Source organism: Meles meles, chromosome 18 (assembly GCF_922984935.1).
Source record: "Meles meles chromosome 18, mMelMel3.1 paternal haplotype, whole genome shotgun sequence".
Taxonomy (NCBI): Eukaryota; Metazoa; Chordata; class Mammalia; order Carnivora; family Mustelidae; genus Meles; species Meles meles.
The window spans coordinates 2,314,524-2,326,784 of NC_060083.1; the positions used below are offsets into that span (position 1 = coordinate 2,314,524).

The 12,261-nt window shown below is 40.4% G+C and overlaps 1 protein-coding gene and 1 pseudogene across 1 annotated transcript in view; one reads left to right on the forward strand and one right to left on the reverse strand.

Annotated features, from left to right (window-relative positions):
- Window positions 1–12,261, reverse strand: part of NCOR1 (nuclear receptor corepressor 1) — a 148,589-nt gene that overhangs the window by 91,230 nt on the left and 45,098 nt on the right. The window contains 2 exon segments of the mRNA XM_045984665.1: window positions 4,573–4,686; window positions 11,966–12,148. Of these exon segments, the coding sequence (XP_045840621.1) occupies window positions 4,573–4,686; window positions 11,966–12,148 (297 nt within the window).
- Window positions 9,086–9,695, forward strand: LOC123928831 (annotated as a pseudogene).

Genomic DNA, 12,261 nt, shown 5'->3' on the forward strand with positions numbered 1-12,261 from the left:
AATTTGCTTTCTCAAGGCACTCTGTATTAGCGTCTCTACCAAGTACAGGCAGGCCACGTGGAACTGCCCACAAATAACACTGAAAGACAAGGGAGTAAAACTATATTATGTCAAATACTTACAAATATCGTAATATGTAAAGGCACCAGCCTTTTCAGAGCTAATTTTAAAGGCTGGCTTTTAAGATGCTTGCAGACCCCAAGATTTTGGTTATGCAAACTTTTATTAAACATCTGACTTCGTGTTGGCTTAACTGCTAAGAACACTATCAACCTATCAAGTTTGGCAGACAAAAAATTGTAATTTAAAACCCTCATATTTCCATATTAAAATTTTTATCTTAAGTCTATAGACAGAAGTACTTGATTCCTCAAACATGTCAGTATGTCCTATGTGCCAGGCACTGACTAGACACTAAGAAAACAATGGTAAGTAGGAGGAAGAGGGGTCTTGAAAAGCTTCCTAGGGAAAATGATACGTGAGCAGGGTTGAAGTATGAGTGCACTCGTAAGACAGGACACGACAAGACACTGGAATGCCTGAAGACAGGGGGAACATCCAGGGATAAAGGTACAAGCAGCTTCAGGGGAACATTCAAACCTAGCCTGGTAGGACAGCCTTCAAAAGGAACACTGGGCCAATGTCCAGGCAGGCAGGCCTGTAAGCACGGAGAAAAAGTTTAGGCTATTCTGCAGAAAATGGAAAACAATCAAAAGGTTATCTGTTTTTTTTTGTTTTTTTTTTTTTTTAAGATTTGATAGAGATCACAAGTAGGCAGAGAGAGAGAGAGAGAGAGAGGAAGCAGGTTCCCCACTGAGCAGAGAGCCCCATGCGGGGCTCGATCCTAGGACCCTGAGATCATGACCTGAGCCGAAGGCAGAGGCTTTAACCCACTGAGCCACCCAAGCGCCCCAACAATCAAAGGTTTTATTTGGAGAATGACATAAGGGGGCTCAAATATGAAGGACCGGTTAGAAAGAAAGAAGACTGAAGGAAGGACACTCACTATTTACGTGAGCGATGAAGGCTCACATCAGCTACTGCCAAAGGAGGAAGAGAGAAGCCACTGAGCAGACCACTACTTCGGAGGAAGGACTGATACTCTTCACTGATGAACTAACTCTACTGTGTGGTTACAGTAGAGGGAAACAGAGACCGCCCGGGACACTGGCCTAGGCGACCAGCGCTTGCTGGTACGAAGTATACTTTCTACCGTTAATCCCTATCTTTCTGCTGTTGTCACTTTAACTTGCAAATCATGCCATCAAAAATAAACGAGATATCTTTGAAAACCACACTCCATGCACACCCTTTTCTATATGTATTAGAATTCTGAAATTAGAGCATTTATAAATATTTCTGGAACCGACAACGGGGAAGGGTAACAGCAAACTGAACTGTTAAAAATAGTCCAGGAGAAGAGTCTGTTTAGAGACGAAGTGAATCTCAGTGTAAGGTTTAAATATGATGCAAGACAATTTTTCCCTCAGGAAGCCAACTTTAAAATTAACAGTCACTTCTGGGTAGCTTTCCTCCTCCCACTAACTTTCTAAAGAAACCAACGATGCCTAATACAAGATAATGGCCCCTATCTCCCAAGCCACATCTGGCTTCCTCCCAACGTGCAGACCGCTGCCAAACAGGGAACGAGAGAAACGTCCTCTTGCCCTCACCCATCTCTCCTTTCCTCTAGTGTTGAAGCAGATAAGGTCATTCATTAAAGAAAGCTAAGAAGGCCGTGAAGGCCTGACAGAAGGCAGCGCGGTGAGGCCGTAGTGAGACAGGCCGGGCCCCAGGCCCAGCTGCGCTCCCCTGGCCTCCCCGCCAGGAGCCTGTGTGCAGCTCTTCAGAGCAGCAGACAATTCAGAGCGCAGCAATGAAGAGGAGGAGACAGGGGCGCCTGGGTGGCTCAGTGGGTTAAAGCCTCTGCCTTCAGCTTGGGTCATGATCTCAGGGTCCTGGGATCGAGACCCGCATCGGGCTCTCTGCTCAACAGGGAGCCTGCTTCCTCCTCTCTCTCTGCCTGCCTCTCTGCCTGCTTGTGATCTCTGTCTGTCAAACAAACAAACAAACAAATAAATAAATAAATAGGAGGAGATGTGCAAAAAGATGATTCCTACGGCCACTCCCAGTTAAAAGTCTTCACTATAAGAATAATACTAAGAGAGGTGCGCCTGGGTGGCTCAGTGGGTTAAAGCCTCTGCCTTCAGCTCAGGTCATGATCCCAGAGTCCGTCAGGCTCTCTGCTCATCAGGGAGCCTGCTTCCCCCTTTCTCTCTGCCTGCCTCTCTGCCTACTTGTGATCTCTCTCTGTCCAATAAATAAAATCTTAAAAAAAAAGAAAAGAAAGAGAGATTTCAAGTTCAGATGCTGTTCTATTCTTCACAGAACACAACACAAAACGGAACACACACACACACACTAAAGTGGAAAGATGAGGTCTGAGAGAACTGTTTTGTTTTGTTGCTGGGCCCCAAGAAATGTTTACTACACTAATTAATGAAAACATAGATATATAAAAGTTGAACACAAATTAAAACTCTCCATCAGATCTTGTTCAATAGTTTTCAGTCCTCACGTCCCAGTCGATCACAAATTCACAAGAAATAACAAGGCTAATTAAGAAATTCAATCAATTAATAAATATCGCTAAATTCAATTTCTTTAAAAACTGACTCACACTAAGAAGTCAAAATTTTACTCTATACAATTCTTTTCCACTATTAGCTCTAATCCCTGCTTATTTTATCTCTGAGGTCCTAAACTGGCCATGAAACCCATCAGCCCACAAAAGGATTTTATTGCTCTAAAGAGTATTTTTTTTAAAGATTTTATTTATTTATTTGACAGAGAGAGAGAGAGAGAGATCACAGGTAGGCACAGCAGCAGGTGTGGGGGAAGCAGGCTCCCCACTGAGCAGAGAGCCCGATGCAGGGCTCGATCCCAGAACCTTGAGATCATGACCTGAGCCGAAGGCAGACGCTTAACCCACTGAGCCAGCCAAGCCCCCGAGAGTACTTTTTTTTTTTTTTAAGATTTTATTTATTTGTCAGAGAGAGAGAGAGGGCGAGAGAGAGGGAGAACACAAGCAGGCAGAGAGGCAGGCAGAGGCAGAGAGAGAAACAGGCTCCCCACTGAGCAAGGAGCCCAATGTGGGACTCGATCCCAGGACTCTGGGATCATGACCTGAGCCGAAGGCAGTGGCTTAACCAACTGAGCCACCCAGGCGTCCCCCGAGAGTACTTTTTTAAAAGCAGGAGATTCAACATAAAATGCCACACTCTGGCTTTCCTCAAACAGGGAGCAGCTGTCAACCTGGGAATCCTGGGCCACCTTCCTGCTTGACCAGAGTCACTGACCCTCCAGGAAAGCCATAAGGCTGTCCTCATCACTTGCTTTATGTACAGTTCATTCTCACTGGATACATTTTCAAACAGATCTTCAAGGAGATTGCTCTGTCCATTCAATAAACTGGACTAATTTTGAACCCAGGCAAAAATAACGTTAAATGCCCATATGTTTACCTGCCTCTGATAGGTAAAATATCCTATTATCTCCTATTATATATCTGATGACTTTCAGTTACCTATCTATATACATACACGAATATCTGGTCTAAGATCATTCCTATAAATGTGTATGTAATACTTAATTGACAGTTGCCTTTCTTAAGGCCAATTTCCTTTGGGAACTGGGCTACTGTAAAGTTACAGGTTGCCTGTGTAAGATGTACTGATTTTGATGAAACCAGTTAAAGCAACAATCTCAACCTCTACTTTATGACCATCTTTAGCTAAGAGACCTATTCTCTCCCACAGTACTTAAAGCATATTCTTCTTCAGACTGGGAACTTCTAGAAGCCCAATGTTAAGGAGCTCTGTGGGAAAGTTTTCTTTATATTAAGATGAAATCCACTTCCCTTTAACTGCTAGTTCCTGGTCTGGATTCCAGCCAAAAACTAACTTGACATCACAAAATTATTCACAGAACTGAGGCCTGGCTTTTCTAAATCGACGAGTACTTTTAATTACAAGTAATTACAAGTATGAAAGAAGAAATTGTCTTAAAAAAGCAAAGTCTACCTAAAGGTCAATGGCCTCACGTTTTATGACTAAAATTCAAACTACAGCCCAGCTATCAATTCTAAAGCTAACAACGCAAGTCATTTCCACATCTGATGACCCATCTCTCATAGGATGACATCAGTATTTGGCATCAAATGTCCTTTATAAAGTGAAAAACTACAGAATGGCTTGTTTTGTACTATGTGCTACAAACTTACTTGCCAATTTTGTATGACAGGAGAGAGATTCAGCTGATAAAATTATATTCTCATTAAATAATATTTATGAAATATACTATATAAAATATTAATTTAAGATACACCTATCAACTTTTCTTCAATCTCTAAGGAAAAAAAAAAAACAAGCTTTAAAGTTGAAGAACATTAAAAATTATGACAGAAAACAGGTCTTAATACAATTAACATTACCACAGGACATACTGATAACTAAAAAAGGCACAGCCAAGTGCTTTTACAGGCCTGTGCTGTAAGAAATGGCATGAGCTTACCCGATTCTCATCATAAATAATTTGGACGATACTGCGGTGTTTCTGCTCCACGGGAGGAGGGGACACAGGCTTCTCGGGCTCAGGAGGTTTAGCTGCTTCTTCTTCCAGCTGTTGCTAAGAGACCCAGAAAGAAAGAATCAGGCATCTGATGCAGTCACCCCTCCCCGTAATTAATCGCCAGAGATAACACACGCTGCTGAGCAATTCTATGGGTGATCTTCTAATCTGCTAGGGTCTAAAGAACCCAAGGTTTCTAACAAATTCAATCAGATTTATTTTGACTAAGAACTAAGTAACATAATTATTAGAGAAATCCTTTTGTATTTTAATTCGATCCATTTAAAAGCAAAACCATAAGAGAAGCTAAAACATATGAAACTACCCCATAGACCTCCATCACAATGACCTTTTTGTAGCACAGGAAAACACTTTTCTATGTTACAGATAAGCGTATGCACTACTATCTGGTAGGAAGAGGCTCGTGGCGCGTTTACAGACCATCCTTAACTCAGAACAGCACCGTGTGTGGCCCCTCCGCCAGCCAACCTTTGTATTTTGCGATCAAGAGGCACTGGCAAAACTGCAACTTCATGTACAGCCGCAAAACAAAAACTGATCAGCGTCGCTCTGCCTGGGGTTGAGCCTCACCGTCACCCCTTTCAAGTGGTGGCATCCTGGGATCCTTTCTAAGTCTCACTACAATCCTGAACAAGTATATAAACCACTCATATGTAAGGCAGGAATATGAATTAATCCTCTCTACCACAAGGATTTCTGAGAAGACTACATACCTCGGTCTGTATCAAGCACATTACAACTATAAAAGTTCAGTAAACGTCACCTACAATTATTACTGAACTGAGAAGGGACTTTCGCTTGGTTCCCTGCTTTTTATGTTTCAGCACTTAAGCCAGGGCCTGATACCTAGTAAATGCTCAACACAGAGCCTTGTGAGTTTACTGCCTAAGATGACAGCAAAGACACTAGGTAAAGATGTTACGTCTACTAAAGCCTAGAGGAAAAAGTATCTGTACTATTCAGCTGATAGTCAAGACGCCTAGTCAAGTAAGTCGGACCACAGCCAACCTAAGGATAAAATGCCTCCAAGAGACAAGCTTCAAGGACCACCTTGGAATTCAAAGTACTTTTGCAGGCTGCTATCTAAGTAAGCAAAAGACAGATGTTTGGAGCTACGAAGTCATTTTTATGGAATTGAGCTCTTCAACCATTCACTTTCTTTCCTTTGTTCAGAGGGCCTTCTTTTAAGGATCCCTGTTAAACAAGTATGGAGAAAGGAATAAACAAGCTTCCAGAAATCACATTTTCTTCTTAGTCTGGACAAAACTACTGTAATAGAAAGACTAAAAACAAAAACAAAACAAAAAACAAACTTTCCTCACTCAGTTCAGGTAAAAACCTGAACTTTACAATAATTTTGCAAATTTAAAAATACTTAAATGTTTACCAAAATTGTATAAAACATATATAATTATATAAATTAATGATGTTCACATTCTTTCAATTATTAATACTGCGTTGCTATGCATCTGTGGTATATTTCTTTGTTTACTCAAGTTGCCCTTTATATTCCTCAATAAAATTTGTAGCCCGTAAACATACACATATATCATAAAGGTCATACAACATATTTCATTATTTTTAATTATTATAGTGGGTTACACATTACTGAGCATTTACTATATGCACATATCATACAACCATCACATCATTTTGAAGGTATTACTAGCAGTATTACTACTATTTCACAAGTGGAGAAACTAATGACCAACTCAGCAGAATCAGACCCACTGATACTTAAAAGAACTGTCAGGCATATTATTATAAATTTATTAACAAGACTCAAATAAGAGATGGCTGAACATTTTTTTAAAGCAAGGTAATATTTTTTACATGATGAGATTTAAAAATCAGCCTAAGAGAAATTAAAGCAATAAAAACATAACTGAAATTGAAGATGTATTTGACAGATCAGATGTAACTGAAAAGAGAAATGCAAACAAAAAAACAGAAATGGGGCGCCTGGGTGGCTCAGTGGGTTAAAGCCTCTGCCTTTCGCTCAGGTCATGATCCCAGGGTCCTGGGATCGAGCCCCGCATCGGGCTCTCTGCTTGGCAGGGAGCCTGCTTCCTCCTCTCTGTCTCTGCCTGCCTCTCTCCCTACTTGTGATTTCTATCTGTCAAATAAATAAATAAAATCTTTAAAAAAAAAAAAAAAAAAAAAAAAACAGAAATGAAGAAACTGCCCATAATAAAGCCCCAAGAAGCAACAACTGGGAAAGAAAAAACAACGAAGAAACACAGAAGAGAAGAGTGTAAGATGTTGCACCTAACAGGAATTTCAGGAGATAACAACGAAACCATAGAAAAAGATTTTCTGGAGGAAAAAAAAAAAAGATAAACAGCTTAGAATTTTCCAGAACTGATTAAAAACTCCCAACACATTTGAGAAGCCCAATGTGTTGTAATGAGCACTGGGTATTACGTAAGGCTAATGAATCACATACCTATATACCCCTGAAACAAATAATACATTATATGTTAATTAACGGAATTTAAATTGAAAAAAAAAAAAAAAGCAGCAGCTCAATGAGTCTTAAACTGGACAGATTTAAAAACAAAAGCCCATCCCTAATACATCAGACCATCCACAAAAGAATACAAATTAGAATAAGGGCTGGTGTCTTAAGAGTGGAAGCCAGAAGACAGTGTGCTGGGACAAAAGTAACACCAAACAAATAAAAATATCTTTCAAAAAACAGGCATAAATGAAAGACATTTAAGTCACAACAACCGAATACTTAATTTGCCAATGAGCGGAATCTCACTAAAGGAAATTCTGAAGGATATTCTTCAGGCAGAAGCATGTAGCCCCAAACGGGAGATCCGTGTGGCGAGAAGGAACGATGAGCAAATATGAATGACAAACATGGGTAAAGCTAAATGAGCACTGACTGTGTAAAATAAAGTCTTTGGTGGTTGAAATAAAACAAGGAAGAACTAAATATATGACAAAAGTAGCACAAAAGCTAGGAGAAAAGAGACAGAAATCAAGAACTTCTATGCCCTCAATACTTCTCAAGAAGAGAGTTAAGATACTAATTAGCTTTAGGCTTCAAGTTAAACTGGCAGGGGTGGGGAGGAGCCACAATAAACCAAAAAAAAATAGTGGATAAAATCCAAAGCAGTGGGGTAGAAAAATATGTAGTGAAACAAATAATCAATCCAAGAGAAGGATTAGAAAAAACAAACAAGAATACCGAAGTCAAGCATAAAAAAGGACAAATAGTATAAAATAGTTAAAAATAACTGAGGTATCACCAATTGCCATAATCAGGTTAAAAGAACCAAATTATCCTGTGGAAAGACAGGTTGTCAAACCAGGTAAAAAACAAAATCCAGCTGTTTACCTATATAAGAGATATGCCTTAAATATAAAAGTATAGAAAATAAAAGGAAAAGGGGGGCCCAAGGTGACTCAGTTGGTTAAGTATGATTCTTGATCTCAGGGTTATGAATTCAAGCCCCTCACGGGGCTCCGTGTTGGGCGTGGAGCCTACTTCTAAAACGAAAAAATCCCAACATTTTGGGGTGTCAGGGTGGTTTAGTCAGTTAAGCATCCAACTCTTGATTTCAGCTCAGGCCACCATCTCAGGGTCATGAGATCAAGCCCCATGTGGGAATCTGCGCTGCATGTGGAGCCTGCTTGGGATTCTCTTCTCCCTCTGCTCCCCCACCCCTCTCCAAAAAAAAAAAAAAAAAAAAGACAAAAGAAGGAAAAGAAAGGAAAAAGAGGAAGAAAAAAGATAAACGAATCAATAGCAACCAAAAGAATACTGATCTCATTACATCAGTATCGCGCAGAACAAATTTTACGGCAAAAAGCATTACAAGAAATAGAATGTCACAGAATGTCATTACCTTATAACAGGTTTCACTGACCAGGAAAATAACAACTATAAACGTGTATACACCATCATGACCTGAGCTGAAGGCAGACGCTTAATCGACTAGGCGACTCGGGCATCCCACTATGAAGCTTTTAAAAGGACAATATAGTTAACTGATCCCAGGGTAATCTTACGTAAGATCTGAACAAATTCTGTTCACCAAAACACACAATTAGGCTCAAAGACATAAGTCTAAGAGTTGAAACAATAAAATTTACAGTTGAAAAAAATAAAATTTACAGAAAACAGAGGAATCAATCCTTGTGGCTTTTAGATTATGCAACGGTTTCCTGGATAAGAGACCAAAATCTCAAGTAATGAAAGAAAAAAAAAAAACAAAAAACGGGGCTTCAACACAAGTAAAAACTTTCGGCCCTGGTGTGATTCAGTCCTACATGGCTGTTCCCTGTAACGGGAGTCTTTATTTCCAGCTGCCCTCTCTCCCATACAAGAGTCCCACTCCAAAGATTTAGTGGACAAGGACATGAGCCCCCGTGTGGCCCCAGAAATATCTTCTCAGTTGTGAGGCCAACAAGGGCCAAAGAGTATCATTTTAAAGTGGGTATTGATGACAATGAGCACAAGTTACCTTTAAGAACGGTCGGTTTGGGGGCTGATGCACACTGTTAAAGCAGAGGCAATGAATTATGAAGGCAGTCCAACTAAAGAACACTGGCAACTTTGAGAACAGCTGTACAGTCAATGGTTTCCCCTGGGGGCTCTGAAAGAACACCACCTGTGATCTAAATGTGGTCCAGGTCCTGTACATGTGGACAGCACCTCGCAGCTGAGGAGGAAGACGAAGAGTCAGAAGATGAAGGTGTGAAACTCCGCAGCGCATCTGGAAAGTGATCTGCCCCTGTAACTGACAGCAAGTTTCCATAGGGAAAAAAGTGAAACTGGCTGATGAGAATGAGGAAGCTGAGGAAAAAGCTCCAGTGAAGAAATCTAGACTTGATTCTCCAGTCAAAAAGGCATTTAAAAAAAAAAGAAAATCAAGCCAGAATGGAAGACTCAAAACCATTAACTCCAAGATCAAAAGGTCACAAATCCTTTAAAAAAGGAGGAAGAAAAACGTCCTAAAACAGCAAAAGGATCTATTTCTGTAGAAGACATTAAAGCAAAAATGCAAGCAAGTCTCGAAAAAGCACGCTGAACGGTCCTGGTAAATTAAGCCCAAAGATGGGGAGAGGAAAAAGAGAGACAAATATAGTCCCTACTGAAAATCAACAATCTAGACGAAAGTCTTCTATTTTAATTTCAATCCCCGTTCCTGGTTTGCCACCCACCCACACCCCCTTCCAGGCTGGAAGCAATCTCCCTCCTGACTTCCCAAAGCACTTTCATCTGACTGCTCTGATCCAAGGAACCTGTACTTTGCCCTCTGTTACTTGTGCATCTGATTCACCTCTTTGACCATGTTTTATCGCCTCTGTATCTCCCTAGCTGCTCAGTAAATACTTACATGAGTCAAGTAAGAGGGGGGAAAAAATCCCTTCTGTACACCCATGGATACTATCAGGAAAGTGAAAAGACAACTCACAGAATGAGAGAAAATATCTTCAAATCACATGTCTGAGTGTCCAGAATATATAAAGAACTCTTCTACGACTCAACCATAAAAAGACAAATAACCCAACGAAAAAATGGGACCAGAATCTGAATAGTTCTCTAAAAGAAATATACAAAAGGCCAACATGCCCATGAAAAGCCATTCATCCTTAATCATGAAGGAACTTAAAATCAAAACCACAATGAGATTCCACTTCACACTGAGCAGGATGGCTACCAAACAAACAAACAAACACGTTGACAAAGAAGTAGAGGAAATGGAGCCCTCCCTCATACACTGCTGGTGGGAGGGTAAAATGGTGCAGTCACTGTGATAAACATTCTCATGGTTCCTCAAAAACTTAAACACAGATTTACCATATGACCCAGCAATTTCACTCCTAGATATATATCCAAGAGAACTGAAAAAAATAATGGTCACACAAAAACTAGCCCATGAATGCCATAGCAGCATGATTCATAACTGCGAAAAACAGCCAAAAGTGAACACAGGGGCGCCTGGGTGGCTCAGTGGGTTAAGCCTCTGTCTTCGGCTGAGGTCATGATCTCAGGGTCCTGGGATCAAGCCCCACATCGGGCTCTCCGCTCGCCGAGGAGCCTGCTTCCCCCCTCTCTCTGCCTGCCTCTCTGCCTACTTGTGATCTCTATTAAATAAATAAAATCTTTTTTAAAAAAAGGTAAAAATAAAAAAAAGTGAACACAACCCAAACGTCTATCACCTGATGAATCAAAGAACGATACACAGCACACACATGAAGTGCGATTTTATTCAGCCATAAAAAGGAATGAAATACTGATACAAAATATAACATGGGTGAATCCTGAAAACATGTTAAATGAACGAACACACAAAAAGTCACATATTATATGATTCTATTGACCTGGAATGTCCAGATAAAAATCTATATAGACACAGAACAGATTAGTGGTTGCCAGGGGCTAGGGGGAGGGAGCGTAGAAGGTAACTGCTAACAGATATGTGGTTTCTCCTTTTTTATTTTTTGGTTTCTTTTTGAAGTGATAAAAATGTTCTAGAATTACATAGCGGTGATAGTGGCACAACTTTATGAATACATCAAAAGTCACTAAAATTGTATACTTTAAAAGGATTAACATTATGGTATATGAATTTATTTCAATTAAGAAAAAAACTTCATCCCATCCCCAAAAAGCACAATGACAAGCCACAAATGAGGAGACAGCTGCCATACACGTAAGTGGCAAGAGACTTTAGGAAACACTAAAATTAAGAAAACGACAAAATAACAATCCACATAAGGAACACCAATAACTCTTATAAGCAAACAACAATAAGCTCTCATTCCTAAAACGGAAATGTAACGTGAAACCTCAGTGAGAGCTATTTCACAGCCAGCTGAAACAAATGACCAAGTGAAAACAAGCGTATGGGCAAATGAACTTGTAAGGCTGTGGTGGGAATGCAGGACCGAGCTGCCACTTTAGCAAGTCTGGTATCATCTAATACATTCAAAGATGAGCGCACACTCGAGCCAGGCAACGCCATTCCTGTGCCCGTGCCCGAGACAACTGGTTTAAACGTGAACCAAACACAGCACCACTGCATCCAACAGCAGCAAACCAGGAACAACCCCTCCAGTAAGCTCAAAAACAGAACGGACAACAAGATTTGCTCTCTGTCATCAGAAAACACAGCAGGGGAAATGAGTGGACACAACTAAGGAAACTAAGAGCAAAAAAAAAGGGAAGTCACAATACACGAGACATGATTCCATGTACATAGAGTTGAAAGCTATGTAAAACTCAACATTAGCTTCTTTAGAAAGACAAACATACATTCTTAGAATGTCAATAAAAGACCAGTAAATCACTTACTTGTTTCTTTTTCAGTTTAAGGATCTGCTGTTCTACTTTTGCAATTTCTCGATCTACACGATCCATACTCTGTATTAACTCTTCCTTTGAAAGTTTTGAAGGAGAAGCATTTTGATCATCTCCACAGGGTTGCCCAGAGATTGGAGAGGATGGAGCTTCATGTTTGCCTCCAAACGCTGGATCCTTTAGAGGAGAGAATCGATAGTTAATTCCTCTCTAATAGCCACTGTCAGTGTGAAGATTCACTCGACTGGGCAAGTCCATCTGAAAACAGCAGAGCCGTGTACGCACACGGC